This window comes from Dioscorea cayenensis, chromosome 3 (assembly GCF_009730915.1).
Source record: "Dioscorea cayenensis subsp. rotundata cultivar TDr96_F1 chromosome 3, TDr96_F1_v2_PseudoChromosome.rev07_lg8_w22 25.fasta, whole genome shotgun sequence".
NCBI lineage: Eukaryota > Viridiplantae > Streptophyta > Magnoliopsida > Dioscoreales > Dioscoreaceae > Dioscorea > Dioscorea cayenensis.
The window spans coordinates 229,772-251,716 of NC_052473.1; the positions used below are offsets into that span (position 1 = coordinate 229,772).

The 21,945-nt window shown below is 34.0% G+C and overlaps 3 protein-coding genes across 3 annotated transcripts; 1 reads left to right on the top strand and 2 right to left on the bottom strand.

Moving 5' to 3' along the window:
* Window positions 1-6,396: 6,396 nt before the first annotated feature.
* LOC120282127 lies at window positions 6,397-7,992 on the bottom strand. Its single transcript, XM_039288881.1, has 2 exons — window positions 7,907-7,992; window positions 6,397-7,142 (listed from the first exon to the last, which is right to left on the bottom strand). Exon 2 carries the CDS (start codon window positions 7,092-7,094, stop codon window positions 6,678-6,680), a length of 417 nt encoding a protein of 138 aa, XP_039144815.1. The 5' UTR covers window positions 7,095-7,142; window positions 7,907-7,992; the 3' UTR covers window positions 6,397-6,677.
* A 919-nt stretch (window positions 7,993-8,911) lies between these two features.
* Window positions 8,912-16,086, bottom strand: LOC120253284 (bifunctional aspartokinase/homoserine dehydrogenase 2, chloroplastic-like). Its single transcript, XM_039261608.1, is given in 21 exon segments — window positions 8,912-9,295; window positions 9,366-9,458; window positions 9,530-9,613; window positions 9,685-9,820; window positions 9,916-10,061; window positions 10,314-10,548; window positions 10,903-10,985; window positions 11,470-11,664; window positions 11,801-11,899; window positions 12,108-12,221; window positions 12,303-12,390; window positions 12,481-12,695; window positions 12,779-12,831; window positions 13,002-13,211; window positions 13,214-13,304; window positions 13,386-13,454; window positions 13,457-13,476; window positions 13,866-14,237; window positions 14,377-14,444; window positions 14,902-14,967; window positions 15,879-16,086. Coding segments are annotated over 21 exon segments (2,766 nt in total). The 5' UTR covers window positions 15,962-16,086; the 3' UTR covers window positions 8,912-9,049.
* Window positions 16,087-17,392: 1,306 nt separating this feature from the next.
* Window positions 17,393-21,109, top strand: LOC120257664 (squamosa promoter-binding-like protein 14). The gene is given in 5 exon segments (XM_039265102.1): window positions 17,393-17,974; window positions 20,069-20,202; window positions 20,295-20,416; window positions 20,418-20,554; window positions 20,556-21,109. Coding segments are annotated over 5 exon segments (1,104 nt in total). The 5' UTR covers window positions 17,393-17,573; the 3' UTR covers window positions 20,866-21,109.
* Window positions 21,110-21,945: the final 836 nt, after the last annotated feature.

The following is a 21,945-nucleotide window of genomic DNA, read 5'->3' on the forward strand; positions in this document are numbered from 1 at the left end:
ACCATGATATATAATATTAACCATATATAATATTATAAGATCATTTAATTTCTCAAAATCCGTGAATCAATTAATTCATACAAAATCAATATCATCTGCAGAATGAAAAATTTCAATCCATAATGCACGGATTTCGATTTATTTCAATCCATCTCACACTGTCACACACACACACACACACACACAACATGATCATGTTGTGCACGGTTTAGATGTAGTAGATTATATTAGATGACCATGTAAACTAATATATATATATATATATATAAACACCCAATCATATACGATCAACATATCACCATAAAAATTCAAGACTGAAAACATGAATAATAAATAAATATATATATTCATGCATATTAATCAATAAATTCAAGATTTAATTAAAATAAATCCTAAACAATTCCAAAACAAGATGGCTCTGGTACCACTTGATGGATCTAATGGGTATAAACCCTAATGTATAACCCTGGATCTTCTTGCTTGGAGATTGCTTAGGAACAAAGAAAGTGGCGGAAGCGTACCTGCACTTGAATCCATTGATTATGATGAAAGTGATTGGGTCTTGTGGTTCTTCTCACTGATCACACGCAGAGAGGGGAGATGGGAACCCTAATTCAGAAAACCTAATTCTGAATCTCAGATCGGTGCATGCTCAGTCAGGGACCACACCCTATTTATAAGAAAACTTTATGGGGCTAATTACAAGTCTGCCCATCATAGATTTGACAATTTTGCCCCCAGGAATTCTACACAACATATGATTAATATGTATATCCACACATTTAAAATTAGATAATTATGACCAAATTCAAACTTGAATTAGATCACAATTTGGGTCCATTCAAAACTTGAATATAATAAGATAAACACAATTATAAACATTAGTTGTGTACGTCTACACAACTTATGCACATAAGTCCTTATATCCCTACATATTGTGTGGTCCACAACCCAACACATGTCGTTTGTTTAATTGTCTCTCTGTCTTGCCTTCTTCGTTGTGTTATTTCAGTGTTTTAGTTCAGTTTGATCGTGTTATTTTTCTTTCACTTCTGATGAATATTTTTTTGTTCGGTTGTAGATCATGAGTTTGTTAGGTTTCTCTTCTTGTTTGAGACTTTGTGTTGGTTATCCTTGAGTTAATGTCTTGTTGCTTTGTATTTGTCATTTCTTTTTACTTATAAGTAATAAATTATAGTTTATTTATTTTAAAAAAATATTTGTATAAATCCGAGCATTTCAGAATAACAATTATCAAACACTCTGATATATATGCTTTTAAGTTATTTAAGAAAGTTTTTAAGTAAAATAGGATACAAACTTTCCATTAACTTGCATATATGTAGCTAGTCAGTAATCAACTGCACTCATAATCTCAATTATCTTTAATCCTAAACTTTTAAAGTGTTAAACAGTAATTATGGTGAGATTTTTTGAAAGAGAACAGTAAATCAGTAGTAGTAACAAATATCTTCAACAACTCTTATAAGTACTAAAAGATAACTATGACACATTTTTAAAAAGAGTTGTTGACTATGCATTGAACCTCAATGTATATGTCATTAGTTTTAAGAGATGCCTGTGAATGTCAAGAAACAATGATGAGATCCTCTCAGATTAAGAACTGTTAACCATGCAATGTATATATCTCACAATAAATTTTTAAGAAATATCTTTATCTGCCATTGTAAGTATGAAGAGACAATTGTTGGACTCTCAAAAATAACTATCAATCATGCAATGGGCCTCACCGAAGGTCATAAGTTTCAAATGATGTCCTTTTAAAGAGATTAATCAAGTATTTATGGGATCTCACAGTAATTAGTTGCATAACAAAAGTCCAACAAAGTAACAAAAAACCCCTCATCTTAAAATGAAATCTTCGCTTTCACCTTTTCTATATTTTAAGTACTCCTCTAATATTATTTATGCACACATGACCCCAACTTCTTCAATTTTTATAAATTTTCATAATTTAAGAAAGTAGACCACTAAACTCTTCATTTAAACATTTTTTTTAACTTGTAAATAAACATGAAACTTTCACGTTTTTCACATTTTGCTACAAATTTTGTACATATTCATTCACCAACAAGCTCTATAATTTCCTTGCAACTTTGAACCAAAGCCCAACCCTGGGAGGAAGATAGAAACATGAAGAGAAGATATATATATATATATATATATGAGAAAATTGTTTCTGCGAACGTCCGTAGGCATCCACAGACAGGAACATAGTTGATTTGAATTTTAGTTTGTATAACTGTAGGTATTAGTAGAAATAGAGTTCAATGGTTGTGATTTATTTAGTTATTGTGTAAATAATTGATTGATCGGTTAAGATTCAAATACTGTACATCCCATTTTTCACTGTATACTATTCATAAGCACAGTAACCAGAACACTGTCCATTCCACTTGCAACTGTGCACTACAGTATTACTGTTAATGGAGAAATAACAAACCATTGGATCTCAATCCAACGGTCGAGATCAACGTCCCAAGATTAATATCCTGTGGACGTTCACAGAGGATCGATGCTCTATATATAACATGATATAATATAATATAACATAATATAGTTACAATAAATCAAATTAAACAAAAAAAAAAGAAAAAAAAAGTTGGAGTAGTTGATTATTGTATCTGATTTCCGTAAAAATCTGATCTTTACGAACTAACAATGGTCTGTAATCTGTATCATGCCTAATACAAGGTTAATATTTAAAAAAATAATAATAATAAAAACTATTAAAATGATCAAAACATTGTGTTAATAGGTTTTAAAATTGATATGACTATCGTACAAGTTTAGGTTTCCTTAAATAGTTTAAGAATCATAGGTTATAAACTTGTTTTTCTAATATTAAAAAAAAGTATTTTTATTGATTATATCTATAAAATAGTCGTCCATTCCCCTTCATTATTTCCATACGGGGATTGAATCATAAGCTTGTAACCATTATATTCAGTACATTTTGAATATATATGGACAATAAGCATTTCATAATATATACTTTAGGCGGTGGGGTCAATACCATTGGATCAAAGGGGCTCTGGCCATAAAATAACAACTTAAGTAGAGCTAATAAAAAAGAAACCTAACATCTTTTTTTAAAAAAATCTTAACATGCGACACACTTTAGACATAAGCCACCATAAAAAACAATGATTAAATAAATGACACACGAAAGAGGGTTACATCTTGATTAAATAAGGGTATGAAAGGCGGATATTAAACAAGTTTAAATTATGGCTATTAAAAGCATAAATAATACATGTTAAATATCTAAACTTGTATTGGAAAGTAATGAAGTGAATTGGTGTATTGGATTAAAGTGGAACCTGTTGTTAAGGAACTCGACTCTCATGTGGGAGCGAGGTTGATGCCAGTGGCAGAACTAGGACTTGATGGTAGCAGGGATAAAGCCTAAAGGGAAAACGGGAAAAAAAAATCCAACAACATAATTATCTTCAATAAAAGATAATATCCTAATATAACAAAAATGTGAATACACTTGAAAAAACATAAAGTATAATTAAAATTTTGTTATTACCACTAGCAAATATATGAGATTTTCAACAATTCAACTAATAAAAAGTAACTACATCTCACAAGTTTGTAATTTTAAAACAATAGTAAAATAGATCCTATGTGCTAGCCCTCATGATCAATTTAAACATTTTTTAAATTACTAAAATTTTTTATATAAGATTTTTTAATTTTTCTTTAAATTTTAAAATCATAGTAATTTCTTAACTAAAAAATGGAATGTGAAAACAACACATACACCATGTATTATAATATATTTGCTAGGCTCTTGGGTGGATCAAAATTACATGCTTTATAACTAGGCCTACTAACCACTCAAACACAATTACATTACACACTTTCATGTGCCCAAAAATTTTATTTTATATTAATTTAAATATAGAAAAACCGGATCCATTAAACTTATGTTGTATGAAAGGTAATCTCACCGGCTCCGAGAGGTGCTTCAGCCTCTTCTAGCCCCCGGTTGAGGCATAATAATAAATAAAATATGTATGTGTTTGGGATGCCTTGTCCACAATAAGCAATAGCTTAACTGTTATGGGTCATTTTGTTTATAGTAATGATATGTTACTATGGTAATCTCACAATAATGAGGTCAGGAATATCATATGTTCAAGAATGTTGTGTTAATGTATGATAAACATATTTGATTGAGATTTCATATTATTGGTCATCTTTTATTACCATATTTGGTTGGCAATGGTAAGGATATTCATAATTTTGAACAAATTTAAATTTAAAGTTTAATAAAATTTGGAATCATAATAATTAAATTATAATACAAAAATTTAATTTTTTTCATAAATTTTCAAAATACGTTTGTATCTTAAATTTAGAACAAATTTAAAGTTAAAAAATAAAGGATATATTTGTTTAGAAAAAAATTGTCATATTATCACTCACTTGATAATCAACCATAATCATTTATTTTAGTAGTAATGAAATTATCATAGATTACCATTAATATTACTATTAATTACCACTAATCCTACTTGATAATTTTTTCCAATTGCCATATAACACATAGTAATATTTTCACATTACGGCAAACCAAAGGCCTTCACGTGTGTTTTGCATGGCTTACCCATATTATTAATATATATATATAGACATGTAAATGAAATTATTTTTTCTAGTGTACATACTTGTTTGGAAGGAACTTTTACATAAGGTTAATAAAAAACTTGACTTAATTAAAACTAAAATATCGATATTAAAAATTATAACAATTAATAAATAATACATTTATTTTAATACTAAAATTTGTGTATAATTAATTAGTGAACATATTTATTTCAAATGATTGATTGTTTTGAGAAAAAAAAATAACCATTTGATGACGAACTCCTTTAAGTTTTCTAAATCTTAATTATTCTGAATTCAAACTTTAAATTAATCCAACTGATAAACCATTATATATTTATCATAGTTGCATTCTCACTTGTTGGCAATAAAGTGGAAAATTTATTTGCTATCATACTTTTAAAAGAAATTGGATATGCACATTCGTAAAATTAATTCGACACACTTGTATTTTCTTGTATTTTCACTTTACATGAAACAAGCACCTTGCACCGGTACCAATAGGCCATTGGCCTTTCATTTTTACATTATTCATTTTTTTAATATATATATATATATATATAACTTAAATTTTGAACAAATAGATATTTCAAAAGAACCAAAGTTACTCAATGCAGCAATGAAATTCATCCTTAAGTGAACTATCCATTACCACACTAAGTGCATGGATTTATGATGCTTCAAAGTTATAATTATTATGATGCTTCAAAGTTAAAATTATTCACAAATTTCATCAGTAATGGATGACTCACTTTTAAGACTTAACAGCACATAGTAAATTATTGAGAAGAGCTTTCAAGCAGAATACACAGAATGACAGAAACCAAATAGAAATGAAACAGAAAAGCCCAAGGATCCAATTTCTAAATAGGAATAAAAAAGTAGTAATTATAAGTGTCATTCAATTCGGTAGACAATGAAATAAAAAGGGATGCCTTATTATATGATTATAAAAACAAGCAACAGGACCAACTTGGACATTTCCTGGCAAACACATTGAACAAATGGAAAACATGCAGAAATAATTGTTCAGCAGCCAAGAAAGGATAATTGAAATTATTGGCACATTTGATTATTATTATTTTTTAAAGTACATCTCAAGATAATCAATTTGATGCTGCTTCAAGTTTGCAGTTATTTTCTACTTGGAAATGCCAATTAATCAGAATTTGAGAATAAAATAAGAAGCTTGTCAGAAGGCACCAACAATCAAGAAACTATACCAAAAATGATTTGATTCATATACTCTCTGTCTCCAATAATCATGGTTTCCATTTGCCATGAATCATGACAGCTACTTATAATTCAATATGAGGCAAAACTTAGAAACATGTATCTCGCTTTCCACACATTGGTGAATCCATTGGTATCAAAATATAATCCATAAAAAGATAATTCGTGAATAAACCAGCAGTGTCAGTGTTAAAAGAACTTCAAAGACATTATCATGATCTTTGTACTAAGAACCCAATTCTATAGCATTGACATCAATATTATTCAGTTCACAGAGCTTAAATCCACATTAAAGACTTGTGTATATATATATATATATATATAAACTTGTAATCAGTGAATAATAGAGGATGCATACAAATGCAAGCATACAAATTCACAACTAGAAGTAACATCCTGAAAAATGTAGTACTTATGATAGTCATTTCAGTCATTAATATTTGTGTTGAGAAACTACATTCTATCAACAAAGAAAAACAAAGCATATAGATTTTCTTTCCATGGAGAACAAAGTAAAAAAATTGATAAAAAAGGAAAGACAAGAAAAGCCTTCAGTTTACAATTTGCACGAAATAGATATTACAATTATGGTTATGCGAATATCTAATAACAGCTTCATGCTTAAAGGAAAGATAAAACAAAGCAGTATATGCAGACCCTACAATTGCAATTTAATTCAATTGCAAACAGCAAAGGAAATGTAAAGACATCAAAACACAAAATTTGGATACCAAAAGGACGTCGATACTGTATGATCCTCTGTTTGTAACAAGGAAAACGCCCGTCGTCACTGACTATCAGAGACATCACTTGCACTCAACTCCCGCTTCAGCAGCACGCCGAGGTTTGCTCTTACGTCGGTTTCCATTTTGCCGAAAACCATTAGGTTTAGCAGGATCCTCAATGCTGGATTTTGTGCCAGCACCATTTTCATCTAAAGCCGAGTCAGAATTTTCTTTCAGTTGTTGCCGCTTCCTCTTCCTTCCATTCTCTACCACGGCACCCTTCACTTGTTTACTGGATATGGTCGGCTTTGTATCATCTCCTTCTTCCTCTTCTTCTTCAATCTTTTCAGTATCATCCTCATCAATGCCATCCTTCAATGGCTTCTGAGGCCTTCCCCTTCTCTTATACGGGGGAAGAGGTTCTTCACCACCGCTCCCCGGGTCGTCATGACCAGCAACAACAGTCAACTTCTTTCCCTTCCCTCTGCCTCTTCCCATTAATTCAGGCTACTTTCCAATCACAAAACCACAAGAAAATTACAGAACCTGCAATCCATAAGAAGTGAAATCTTGAAATAAATCAATTGTGACAACTATGCTTATGCACAAAAGCAAAGGGCTGAGAGATGAAACTTGAACAGAATATCTTTCAGAAATCATGATGAAACATATCAAATGCATGAACATCCAAAAGTTAAGATCTAAAGACACATGATAAATTTATATGTTCTAGACTAACTTAATAGAGAAGGAAGGATTTTTTATCAAACATGTATTTTTCTATTTCAGAGGGAAGCTAGATCAAATCCAAAAACAATCAAATGGTAGCAGGAAAATCATAGTACTGATCTCAAGAGAACACAGCAAGTATCTAAGAGAAAACAACAAGGTTTCCCCTTTCAAAGCAAGAACTCACCGACTCTAGATAAATATCCAAAAAAATCAATTTTTATCAGGATCAAGGATTGAATCAAGCGGTACTCAAAACATAAGTATTAAAAGGAGAAAACAAAACAAAACAAACACATCAGAGAACTCTCTTCTTGATCAAAAGATGCTTCAAACCCAACCACATCCTCCAAGAAAGGTAAGAAAATAAGAAAGAAATTTTCTGGCTAACAAACACCCTCCAAACCTCCTCCTTCACTCAAGAACAATCAATCGCCAAAACAACCATTAAAAACATACATAAAACCAATCCAAAAAACAATCTCTACTTTCCCGAGAAGAAATCCATGCTCAAATCTATCCAAAACACTAAAGAAAAAGGAAGAAAAGGAAGAGTATGAGAGTCATGATTAGAAACTCACCTCATAGAAACAAACAAAAACCTTCCACGCCAGCCTCATGCTACTCATTTCTCCAAATCTGATGCCTTTGATATTCAAAAGAAAAAAAAAAAGATGGGATTTTTACGGATTTGAAATGCAAAGATGAGATCTTTGATTGAAAAAGAGAAGAAACGGATCAAAAACAGAGAGAATAAAACTCGGATTTGGAGAAGCAAAGGAAAACCATTCTAGAGCTTCAACCAGAGCGCTAAGAACTGAGCAATAAGAGCAAAAGAGAACAAAGAGGGTGCAAGACTGCAAGTAGAGCATAGAAAGAGATATTTCAATTTTTCAAATAAATAAATAAATAAATTTAAATGCAAACCTTTTTCAAATATATATATATATATATTTTTATATATTTTTATTTATTTATAAGAAGGAAGGATCCAAACCCCAAAACTCTTAAAAAGACCAAAATGCCCTTGGATGAAATCCAATCCATTCATGATCTGGGACTTCCATATATAAATGGTTCACTAGAAAAGATAATAAAAAAATTAAATGACAAAGAGAGTGAGAAAAAAAAGGAGATATTAGAATTATTTTTTTTATTTATTTTTTTTAATTAAAATTCTAAGCCCTAGCTGTAACCCAAATTAGATTGGGTCCCATCCAAATTGGGTGGAGGATATAAGGTCTCATTCTCAGAGACAAACTCTCCTGAAGTGGTTGGCATGGTTCACCCAATTCCATCAAGGGTAAAACAGTCATTTCCCATTATTTTATTTTATTATTATTATTTTTATTTCAACCGGAACAACCCACCCTCGGATTGCGGCACGATCACTGATTTACTGTACCCAACAATATTCCATAAATTCTCAAATTACATTCAAAATGACAAAAATACCCCTCCCCGATTTGTCAAAGAATTCCGGGTCAAACTTTCGTTCTGAGCCAATTTTTCTGTACGGATTTCTGCTGATTTGAAGCTTTGTTTCATTAAACCCAAAAAAATAAACAAATAAACAAAAAGATAAATAACTCAAGAAGGCAAATCTCACTAGAAAAAATCTAACAAGAAGTTAAGTTTCCTCAACATGAACATGCATGTACATACACAATAATGTTAAGGTTTCATGCAGCACAAGAAGTCCAACCAGTTCATCAACTATTATGTTATGATGGAGCACCTAGATAAGAAGCCAAGCGCAATATATCGCTGAAAACTCCTCCGGCGGTGACTTCAGCTCCAGCACCGGGACCACGAACAATCAATGGCTGGTTCTTGTACCTTGTCGTAGTGAAAGCTATGATGTTATCGGAGCCGGAGAGTTGCGAAAATGGGTGATCTTTCTTGTATCTCCTCAGTTCAACCACTCCATTTTGATCAATGACATCCACAACTCCAACGTATCTTAGCACCTTCAAGAAAAAAAAAAAACCCGAAGAAATTAAACTAGAACTTGTAAAAATATTTTGCGAAACAATCTACCTCTCCAGAAGAATCTGCGTCATTTAATTCCTTCGCCAACTCCCCGTCGAAGTCCGGAAGCCGCTGCATGAATTCATCTGCTGACGAACTTGCCTGCAGATTTAAAATGGTGTTATTAAAAGTATGCGATCGGAGAAGCAACATTTAATCTGCATGTTCCTTACTCTTAATGGCTCCGGTACCAGGCTTCGAACTGGAATATCACAAAGCTCCAACTTTAGACCACACTCTCTTGCGAGAATTATGACCTGCAACCAAATCATACAGGCAATGCTCAGTATTTTTTACTAGTAAGAAGGAAATCAGAAAAAGTTGTCACCTTTCTGGCGACATCAGTTCCCGATAGATCATCTCTTGGGTCCGGTTCAGTGTAACCAGCTTGTTTTGCTTCGGCAACCACATCACTGAAGGCTCGTGATTGAACGAAGTTGTTGAAAATATAACTCAGAGTGCCACTGGTAATACAGACACCAACAACAAATATAAACTCTCAGCTTTCAACCATTAAGTTAATGCAGGAAAAATAGACCGATGACCAGCATGAACTGACCTAAAAATGCCCTCAATTCGCAGAATCTTATCACCAGTTTCGAGGAGTCCACGCAAAGTACTGATAATTGGAAGACCGGCTCCAACAGTTGCTTCGTAGAAGTAGTGAGTGTATGATTGGCGCTGAAGTGCCCTCAACTTCAAATACTACAGATGGGGGATGTAGGTATTAATCAGAAAAAAAATTTGTAAATAGTAACAGAACTTGATGCCTGAAATTGTGACAAATCTCTGCGTAGCAGGAGTAAGAGCATTGCACCAAATCCATACAAAATGAGACAAATTTAAATAAATCTTTTATCAGTGTAAATGGCATTTTTGTTGATGCATTAGAATTCACAAAGACAATGATCAAAGATGGAAAATGATGAAAATACAAGATCATAAGCACATGGTTACCGGATCAAGGGGTCCAGAGTTGGCCTTTTTGTTAGGAGTAATGACATGAATTCCTTTACACAACCAGTCATAGTAATGGTTTGCGATGTTTGAATCAGCAGTACAATCTACCAAAACTGTATTTGGGAAAAAATGATTTTCATGCACAACTTTCACAAATTTTTTGAGGTCAGCTTCTTCCGCTTTTTCCCCCATAATTTCTTTCCACTGGGATAGGTCTATCTCATCTATCCCTCTGAAAAAGAAAAAAAAAAAATGAAAAAGTTTTACAAGGAAACTAAAGAAATAAGCAGATGATCCTTGAAAAAACATAAGACTTTTGGAGTTACTGGTAAATGAATGGGCATAAAATTTATAAATAGCCAACCAGAATTCATTATCATGTTGTTCTCGACCGTCAAGAACTTCAGGAAACAGTTGTACAGTAAAATAGAAAAACAAGTCCTATGCATCACAACCTTTTTGTTCCAATAAAATAATATTAACAATTAGAATTGAAAAAAATGTAGAACCCATTTTAAGTATTTAATTTGTTATATGCAATCAAACAGAAAATATAAAGTTCACTTATTTTAAGAAAGAAGCTTACGTATCGCTAAAGATCATTTTCTTCGAACCAGTGATTCCCATGACACGCAAATCAATGTTAAATTTTTCCTTGAGCGCTGCTGCCTGTGAAGAAACTGGCATCTGTTATTCTCTGGTTGAAAGTAACACATTCTGATATGATATAGATTGCTGAAATTGGAATCTGGCACACATCAAAGATGGAACTGACTAAAACTTACCAAAAATTGAGAACACTTCAAAAATATGGCACTACGCTAAAACTTAACATTATCAGGAACTTTATAATTTTTCAGTACATCAAAATTAATAAAAAGTTTGCCTCAAAATTTCAGATTTATATTGAAAACAAAGGCAGAAATAATGCCATGATCCTGAGTTATGACAGAAAAAATCCAGTATCGCACTTTGCTTAGAAAGTTATGCAAAAACATGCAGTGGTGGTAACTTCAGAGTTCTCTCAGATAACTCTTAACCACAAGTATTGAGATTCAACAACTGGAAATATAAGCGGCCTTCAAAAATATTCATCAAAAATCTGCTGTTAACATCAACTCAAAGACAATAAAAACAATACTTTCTTAAATACCTGATCTTTGAGCTGGTTGAGAAGAGTGGCACCAATCAAGCCTGGACCGATTATTCCCATTGCTAGTGTTGTTTTCGAGAGATAAAATCTTGAATGAACAGCCCTAAGACCTCTGACGCAATCCTCTTGCTTCAGCACCAAGGTAATATTATACTCACTACAACCTTGTGCTATGGCTCGCACATTTATGTTGGCCTTAAAATAGAAAAATAACATATCAGGACGTTTTATCAAGTTCACCAGCAATAGAATTCTTTAAAAAAAGTACTAAATGTGATTCACAAACCCAGATTGATTATTCCCGATCATGCCAGTATTATATAGAGAGTACCTTTGCTATTGCATCAAACAAAGTAGCACTGACTCCTGGGGTGCTCGCCATTTTCTGGCCAACTGCAGCCAAAATACTACAACTAGGAATGACCTCAACCTGAAAAGAGAAAGCAGTCAAAGAAGAAAAGTGAAGAACATCAGCATCACAATGAAAGACAGGCAAACTATATGTATCAAAAGAAAGTCTATCATTGATGAATAGAGAATATCAAACCAGAAAATCTATAATAAATGAAAGAACAAGTAGAATAGAAGAATTACAGAGTTAACAAATAAAATGATCAAAATAGGAACAAGTATCAAACCTTAGAAAGCCTCCCTGCGACCAGAGCCTCATGAAATCTATTTTGTAAAGCCTCAGACACTGCTCCAACTTCTTTTTCAGGGACCGCAAAACATACAGAGTGTTCACTACTCGCCTGTAAAATAACACCTTGTTTATTATTGGAGATAGTTTAAAGAACTGTGAACAAACAAGAAAAAGAAATGGTGAAGAATACCTGAGATATCATAATAACATTGGCACCAACAGCTTTTACAGCACCAAATATAGCACTTGCTGTGCCAGGAACACCAGCCATTCCAGTTCTGCATGGAAATAAGGCAAAAATCATTGCATACTTAAATAATATGCATGCCACACTTAATCTGCAAGGACAGGTCATAAGATAGCCTTACCCCTCAACATTTACAAGGGCCAAGTTATCTATAGTAGCAAATGCTTTGACAACTGTCTTTAAACTTTGTCCGTTCAGATTTTCATCTGGAGGCTGTTGGCAAATAATTGTTCCTGGGGCAGAAAGATTGAAAATATTCCTAATAAGAATAGGAATATTATACTTCATCACTGGAATGATGGTGCGTGGATGCAGAACATTTGCTCCAAAATATGACTGCATATAGAGATAAATTTCTTTACTAAATATGCAAACCAGTACCAGAAGAAGTAAGCGGCTATAGAAGATTAGAAGCTCACCATCTCCCAAGCTTCCTGATAAGATAATGTCCTCAGTATCACAGCCTCACTTACTGCAAATTGGCAGAACTTATCAAACAACCGCCCTTCCACTCATTAGATTAAATATGAGAACAGTACAAAACAGTTTTGAAGCAGTATTAAGTGCGGTGTATCAAGATAAACTGGAATTTATACTGGAAAAAAACAACACATTGAGTTAGATGTAATTAAAAGGGCAAACCTTTTCTGGGGTCGGCACTATATACACCATCTACATCTGTCCAGATTGTCACTTGACTCGCCTTAACAAGAGAACCAAATATTGCTGCTGAGAAATCACTTCCATCTCTTTTCAGAGTTGTAGGAATATTTTGGGGTGTGCTAGCAATGAAGCCAGTAGCAACAACAGTCTCTGCGGAATGATGAGAAAACCATTTTTTTAGCCTTTTTCAGATTCTTCAAAGTCAGGGTCTACTTGATTGGAACTAGTAGGATTAACAACAAGGACATCCCTTGCATCCATCCAAGTGCATGGCCTTCCGCTCTGCAATGATAGAGAAAAAAATTATTCTCAAACTTCAAATTTGTCAAATTATAATAGCCCTGCAAATTTATTGAAGCAAACCTTCTTTATAACATAAGTCAACATTTGAGCAGACCATAACTCCCCATGACCCACAACAAAGTCTGAAAAAAAGATTCTGTTGCATGACCGGCTGCAGAGCACATGGATCATCTTAAGTGTACACAAAAAAAGGAAGGGCAGAACTATTTAGGTATTAGCAAAAGTGAATGATTTTTGTAAATAAGCATCTATGAATGCACAAAAATTATATATTGATCCATAAATCTAGTATATTTAGATATATACAAGAAGCATATCACAGCAGAAACAATAAATTAAACCAAGAAAAGCATAAGAAAGATAGACTACCAAGAGCAACATATTAATATTCCCAGGTGAGAGGCTAGTTTGAGGTAAAATCAATTAAATGAAAGAGACAAATACACATGTTCCTATTATCTTCACAGGCTAGAAAACCATTTCAGTATTGATGTCTATGTTTAGGAAAAAATGGACATAAAGCAAGAGGTCTGTGAATACCTATATAAATGGCACGGAGCATTGCTTTAAGGTTGCTAATGTCACTATGCAAGTGTGACAAAAAGGTTGCAAGATCATCTCCAGTTAGAAGTTCCTTTGCTGTCAACATATGCTTCTCAAAAACACCATCAAGTGCAGACATGTAGGAATCATCCCTTGACTGAGCCTTGAATAAAAGGTCATAAAGCATATCCGTCACTTTTGACATTGCAGAAACAATTATCAGTTTTCTTTCAGAAGGATCACCAAGGGATATATCTGCAACACTCTGAATCCTTTGGGCAGTGCCCATACAGGTCCCATCAAATTTATGGACAGACCACATGGCACCTTTAGGAAGGCCATCTTGAAGAGTTTGGTCAAATGAAACACCTATCAAAAAGAAATCCAGAAAACTTACTTTTACAATATTCTGGAGAAAGGATGAGTTACAGCGGGATAAATGATAAGAAAGAAGCAGCTATCTGAAGAATCAGCATTTACACAGACACAGGACTAGTGGATTATGTACCTGTAATGGCAGCAGAGATTTGGCTACAGGATATGCCCTTACTTGTAGTCTTTGAAGCTGAAGCAATTCTATATGGTAAAGGAGAGAAAAAACAAAGAATGAATGTTTGTCAATTAAACAAGACTCATACAAGCATCCCCCAGCAGAGGTATCTAATATCAACGGATGTAAGATGCTGAGGTAAAAGAACAGGCAAAGGGACTCAAATATAACACAAAATGTTTGGAAGGGCATCTGATTTAAATGTGCAAAAGGCATCTTGATTTTTTCATTTCTTATTACTAATGGAAGTCCAGTTCTACAGAAACATGCCTCTTTTTAAATTTTTCATACAATCTTCCTGATTTACTTTACATAAGTCGCACAGCATTGAAAAGGCTACATTCTCTTATCCTCATGTTGAAAAAGGTGTGGTGATATTCAAGTATTCCTAACATTACTTCAATGCTTGAACCCTTTTCTTCAAAAAGAAAAAGTGTAGTTTAGCATATATGCTAAATTATGAATGCAACGGAAAGCACTCACCTTAGAGCATGCCCGCATCCCCACCTTCCCACTTTTCCCCGATGGGGACAGTACAAAAATGGATTGCTGCACAAAAATTGAGCACATAATCATGTGAAGTTTGTAAACATGCAGCATCTGAGCAAAAGAATTTTTAACAGTAAAAGAAAAAGGAGCAGAAAACAACAGGCAAATCTCATTCCTCATTAACACAATAAAAACTAAAACCAAAAAAGAAAAATGGTATTCAACTAAGAAATGTATAGTAAATGGTAAGCCATCATTGTGTAATAAAGAAAAAGGTAACAACAAAAATGCCAAAGAATATCATTGTGCTACTAAGAATCAGGACAGCTGTTCAAATAGAAGTCTTGAGCTAAGATTCAAATAGCAATGTCCACGTTTTTAACAAAATTCAGGCAATGTCAACATTGAAGTTCACAACTCATTCTAGCACAGAAACCAAGAGAAAAAATTCACTCACAGCAAAGACTTTCTCTCGGATATAAATTCAACAATGCAGTTCTACATATTGAATTCGAATTTAAATCAGAAAAGCATCAAAATAAATACTCGTACATCACGTAGTCACTCCATATACACCGGAAAAAAGAACTGGTCAATGAGAACGATACAGATAAGGTTTGCTACTAAATAACTTTTAGAAAAAGCACATCAAATTGAAATTTTGCTCAGATTATGGAAACTGCATTTCAATCAAAGATCAACATCAAAGTACTGATGCACAATCAATCAAGTTACAATCCAGTCCTTCCAAACAAAATTCGAACAAAACCGTCCTGGAAACAACGCAAAATCAAAACTTGGAACAGATATTCGACTGGCAGCAATCAAAACTCAACATATAAAAACTTAAAGTTCCCAACTAACATTCAGAACGAAGGTCACAGAAAATGCATTGGGATTCAAATTACTCTCAAAATGGAATAAAAGAAATTAGCGACCAAAAATGAAGCCTTTAGATGGGATTTGAATACCCGCCGTAGTTTCTCCGCAACAGCACTTCACGGGCGACCACCGGCGACGACGCCGAGGGCGAAGCCAACCCGAGGGACAGCATTGGGCTTCGTTTCAGAGAAAAATTTGAGATCTTTCAGTCACGGAGTGCGAGCTTACGAAGAAAAAGCCTTCATTTTTTCCCCCTTTGCTTGAGAGAGACGGCGGAGAAGCCTTGGAGTTCGCTCACAAGAGTGTAGGGTTTTAGTTTAATTTTACTAGATTCTTTTGCATTTAAACCCCTAAACAATTCTTAAATTAAAAAAAAAAAAGTAATACTCCATAATAAAGCTAAAGTCATGTGTTGGATTTGTGTGACTCATTAGGCAGCAACTAGCAAGATTCATGCATACTAATAAATAAAAACATCAAATCTTAATTATTTTTCACTCTTAGATGATGTCCATTGTCCTTTAGGATTTAATAAGGAAATAAGACACATGAACATATAATCACTTGGAAAGAAGACAGCCCCACAATGTCTCCAATAGAAAAAATAAATGGAAATTTAATAAGGAAATAAAAGAAATAATGCATCAAGTCTAGAATGTTTGAGAATAGATATTTATGAAGACTGTTTTTTAAATAATAGAATTTTTGAAAAGAATGCAAAAGGGCTTCAGAAAGCACTGAGCACCAAATCCCATTCATTGGTATCCCAGATTTGCAATCAATTTCCAAGAGAGCACATTCCCCCAAAATAATGGGCTCAAATAACCAAAAAAAACTCTCAATATTATTTTGGTCCCATTCCAAAAGATTCCCCACATCACCAATCCAATTCCCCCACATCTTGTCAAACATCAAAAGCCAACCTTTCTATCTTTTTTTTTTAAAATTTTTTATTTTTCCTTTCCCCCCAGTGCACACAATCCTTTTTCAGTACTCCAAAAAGAAAAATAAATAAAGAGAAGAAGTTTTAGCATTGAGAAGCAATACAGTTTCCAAAAAACTAGGAAGGTTATGATCACAAGTTGCTGTTTAATGTATAATCAAGCTAAAATACTTTCTTTAGCTTGTACTTATATTCTTAATACTGTAGTGATTTGCGTTCATTTGTCAGCTCAGCATTTAGAGCTTGAATTTTTACCAGTTGATTTTTTATTTTTTTTGAGTTAAATGAGTTTAAAACTTAAATTTTCTACTCAGGATTAGCAAAAGATTTGATTTTTATGAGTTTAATGTAATAAAGATTAAATTTTTATCAACAAGCTAGATTAAAAAAGACTCCAATTTTACAACTTTACTGTGAGAAAAATTCGGTTTTGGATATGCTTTTGATGTTTCTTTTTGATGTCGTTATCAGTTTACTGCAATCAATACCTGTTTTTTCAGCTCACGATAAGTTTAATGCATTAAAATTTTGATTTTTTTTTGTGTTTTTTTTAATACAGGATTGCAGATGATTTGAATTTTGTACATTTATTTTTGTGAGAAAAAGATGGAAAACAAAAAAAAAAATTAGATTTTGGATATGTTATACTATTGATGTTTGTGTTTTTAAAGTTGTTTTGGAGTCCATTCAGAGTACAGTGGGCAAAGCTGGCAGGGCAGGACTGTCTGCCCTTTTAACCAGTGACAGAAAGCCCAGGGGCCAATGAAGAGCTGAGGCCGCCAGTTCACTATTAAAGAGAGGGAACCAACCTACTTTTGGCCTTCCTTCTCAGAGGCCATGGATGGGAAGAAGCAGTAGGGAGGGAGGAGGAGGAGGAGGAGGAGGAGGGATGGAGATGGGTTCAGGCTCTAAGGAGGTTTCTGGGGCAACTGTCTCCAGTGACAACCTCAGTGGACTGAGCATCGGAAGAAAGATCTACTTTGAAGATGGTGGTGGTGGTGGTGGTGGGAGTTCCTCTGAGTCCTTAGCTACAGCCTTGGAGAAACCCCCTGCCCCAAAGAAGGGGAAAGGGGTGGTTCAAGGCGTGCCACAGCCTCCTAGATGCCAGGTTGAGGGTTGTAAAGTAGACCTTAGTGGTGCCAAGGCTTACTATTCCAGGCATAAGGTTTGTGGAATGCATTCTAAGTCCCCTAAAGTGATTGTCAATGGTTTGGAACAGCGTTTCTGTCAACAGTGCAGCAGGTATGCTTTCCTCTCTTCTTCTTCTTCTTCTTCTTCTTCTTCTTCTTCCCCTTCTTCCTAACACTATTGTTTTTGTTGATGATGATGTAGATGATGTAGATGATGTGATTTGTACCACTGTTTGCATTTCTTGGTTATTGTCGGTGTATATTGTACATAGATTTGGTCTAGGGAGGATTACATTTTTAGCTAGATTTGAAGCTTGTGCATTACCTAATTGTACATTCATTTTGGGAGATTTTTTGGTGGATTGAGTGTAGTTTGGATTTGATTGGTATGTGTATTCTGGGCCCCCTTGTTTGGTGGTGGGGTTAAGTAAAGGTCTATCCTTTCCCTTTGAATAGTTTAAAGTATGGATGGATTCCTTGTATTGGTTGTTTGTAGAGTGACTTGTTTATTCAAGAATGGTTGTTTGCTTATTCTAATTTTATTGTTTGGGGAAATGGCTTGTTTTGTTCATAGATTATGGGCCATGAGTTTATTTCATTAAATGTTTGGTAGAAATATCATTGCTATACTTTGTTTTCATTCATGCATGCATGCTTATGAACTTTCCTGCCTGATCATGGCTTTGGTTTAGTTTTTGTTTGCTTCACATTGTAAAAATGATTAATTGGGTGGTTAGTTCAGAGTTCAATGGTTTGTTTTGGTGTTTGAAGTTTATATATTTGGTATCATTAGTTGTTATTTGCAGTTTACGATTTCAGTTTCTAGTTTTTCTGTTTTTATGTAATACATATTTCAGTATCCGGGCTTCAATCAGAGGGCTTGAATGCACCACCTTTTCTAATTGATTCATATTCTAATTCATATCATGATTTTCTTTTTCTTGGTATGTCTTTTGTGGTAAGATTGTATGCTTCATCATCCATTTAGTTTTACAGTATGGCACCGAGTTTTATGGCGTGCTTTTTTTATCGACTCTGCTTCTATGTATGTACCATCTGAAGTAAGTATGGCATTGAGTTTCATGGGTGCTTCTTTATCTAAGTCTGTCATCGAGTTTTATGGTGTGCTTCTTTATCTACTCTGCTTCTATTTATGTACCATCTAAAGTAAGTATGGCATCCAGTTTTATGGTGTAATTCTGTATAAAAAAATCTGCTTCTATTTATGTACCATCTAGAGTAAGCTTGGCATCGAGTTTTATGGTGTGCTTATTTATAGATGTTGCTTCTATTTATGTGCCATCTAAAAGTAATTCACCACATGGTATGGTGTTCTTCTGTCTCAGTTTGATGTTTGGTTTTAATTCTTTGATGAAACACAATCCATTGGTTACATGGTGTTTGATATGTTAGCTCTCATGCCATTCAGTTTCTTCCTGTCCAAATTTAGGATTAAGCATAATGTTTAAGTATAGTGACAGTCACAAGATGGTAAGAGTTTTAGGCTGAAATTTCATTGAGTGGACTGAATATACGACTCAGTTGATTGTATTATGTTTAATTGTAATGAGTGTCAAGCATCCAATGATTGTATACCTGCTGTTAGCAAATGCTCTTAGAATGCAATTCCATGTAACATTTTTAGTTGTGTTTCTTGAATTTGCCAATGAAAATTAATCTTCTAATATGAGTGTTCATAGTTAGATTAGTTTGTCTAGTTGATGAGGGAGATGTAAATGCAGTTCTATCACCATCTTTTTTTGTTTGTCATTTTAAATCAATGTTGTCAAGCTTTATTGTTTTGATTTTGTATTGCATTGTAGTTCTGAAATCATATAACAAGGGAATTTCTTTTTTCCTTCATTCCTTGCATTGACATTCTTTGCTTTATTATTGTGAAAACACTCAAGATAATGAAGTGCATTACTAATGAAGATTTTGATGACGTTCACTACTACTAGTATTGATTCATGTTGGTGATCTGTGAAAATTTGAAACAATTGTATCAATTCAGTGGACATATTGGGCAATAATGAGCAAGTCCCATAGGATTGTGGTTACAATTTAGTATGAAATCTCACCAATGGAAACTGGATTGAAGAAAGTTATCAAAGGTTTAGGATTATGGAGATGGTGACCAGTCATTGCAAGCAAAAATTAAAAATGAGAAACTTATCGCCAATTTTTCTGATTGTGTCATCCACAGGTTCCACCAGCTACCTGAATTCGATCAAGGAAAACGCAGTTGCCGTAGGCGTCTTGCTGGGCACAATGAACGCCGGAGGAAGCCTCCACCGGTGCCTCTGTCTTCTCGCTACGGGCGATTGCCATCATTGCAAGGTTAGAATCACAAAATTAACTACTTGGATCATGTGTGTAATTAAAAAACAGGAAAAAGACCTCACTCTTTTTCGTTCTGTGTTTGTCAACAGAAGAAAGCACCAGGTACCGAAGCTTTCTTATGAACTTCAGTTATCCAAGGCCTCCGATACGTGAAGTGTGGCCAACCATCAGGGCCGGAGATCGAATTGCTAGTAGCCACTGTCAAGGAGGCTTTGGTCCTCCGACATCCAGGTCCCAAGAGCATGGGGGCCCAACAGTGCGTGCAAGGCTCGATAGGCGGGACACTCTTCTCTAACCCAGAAACTCATCAACCCGTCGAATGCCTTGCTGGAGTCTCTGACTCCAGCTGTGCTCTCTCTTCTGTCAACTCAGCCATGGTGCACTTCAACCAGAAGCCAAACTCCAACAATGCCAACCAGCATCAGCTTCGAAGGAGCACTGATGGCTCACCCAGTCTCCGGCGTCAACAACTACCAAGCAGTCCACTGTTATGATTTCCAAGGCCATGAAGTCCATCATGAGATGGGAACAATGCAAGTCTCACAGAACGGCAATGCTCATTTCTCCGGTGAGCTTGAGCTAGCTCTTCAAGCTCCATCCGGTCGAAACTACGATCAATCCACCCACTGTCACTGCCATGGCATGCATTGGTCTCTTTGAAAGCCTTTTGACTGTCATTGCTGCACCATATGTCATGGATCTAAAACCTATTTAAATGCTTGTTGCATTCTCTGTCCTGCTGACAAGGCATATTATGTTTGTGTTTTGCTGTTTGTTGTATGAGATCTTAATGATCTAAAACTCAAAACTATGTGTGCTCTTATTTTGTGTCTAGATTTCAGGGAAATCTGAAACTCTTAACTGTTGTGTGCAGGAACAAGCAACTGTTGTATTTCTGATTGAATTACTGTCTCTCACTTATTCTAAATGTAATTGATCAGAATCAGAATTACACAATTTTGTTTCTTTGACAAATGATTGAACATTGACAAAAGCCACCATAATTTACCATGAAAATAGCCAAAAGTTTCTTTGCACGGTTCAATAATTTTGTACCAAAAGAAAGCTAGGTGAAGAGACAAATGCCTTTTGCAATGTTCAATAATTTTGTACCAATTCATGACTAACGTTTCACCACCACACATGCAGAAACACAAGATATCTATGAAGGAACACAAACAGCTGAATGTTAGATTGAGAGATAAAAATAATTGATGAAGAAAATACAAATAGTCGAAAGATGCTATTGTTGATAAATGTTGTACTAAGAAATCATTTATGACGAATTGACAATATGGTTGATAAATGTTGCACCTTTAAGTCATTCATGTCGATATGAGTATATGAAAATATATATATATATATATATATATGTTTCATCATCTTACAAATGCAAACAAAAACCAAAGATATGTTGGTTTATGAGCATATATTCTACATTAGCACTTGATGGTGTGCAATATAAGGATAATTAAGCAATCCATAACATTTTTTTTTTGTTTGTTAGGATACATGTTTTTTAAATTTAGACAAAAGTTTAGTAGCTTAACATGGCGATCGTCTTTTCTTATATGGACTTAAAAACTTGAAATTTGGACTAGTTATGATATACGGTCAGAATATTCGCCGGTTAAAAAACAATATATGTTTAATATATTATCATACAAATTAAGCAATCTATGTGTTTTAAACTTGAAATTGCTCATGTTGATAGGAGCATATGAACTATAAGTTTCAGCA

Bases quoted from the DNA above. Each gene is read 5' to 3' on its own strand.
- LOC120282127 (XM_039288881.1), bottom strand. From the start codon at position 7,094: ATGGGAAGAGGCAGAGGGAAGGGAAAGAAGTTGACTGTTGTTGCTGGT.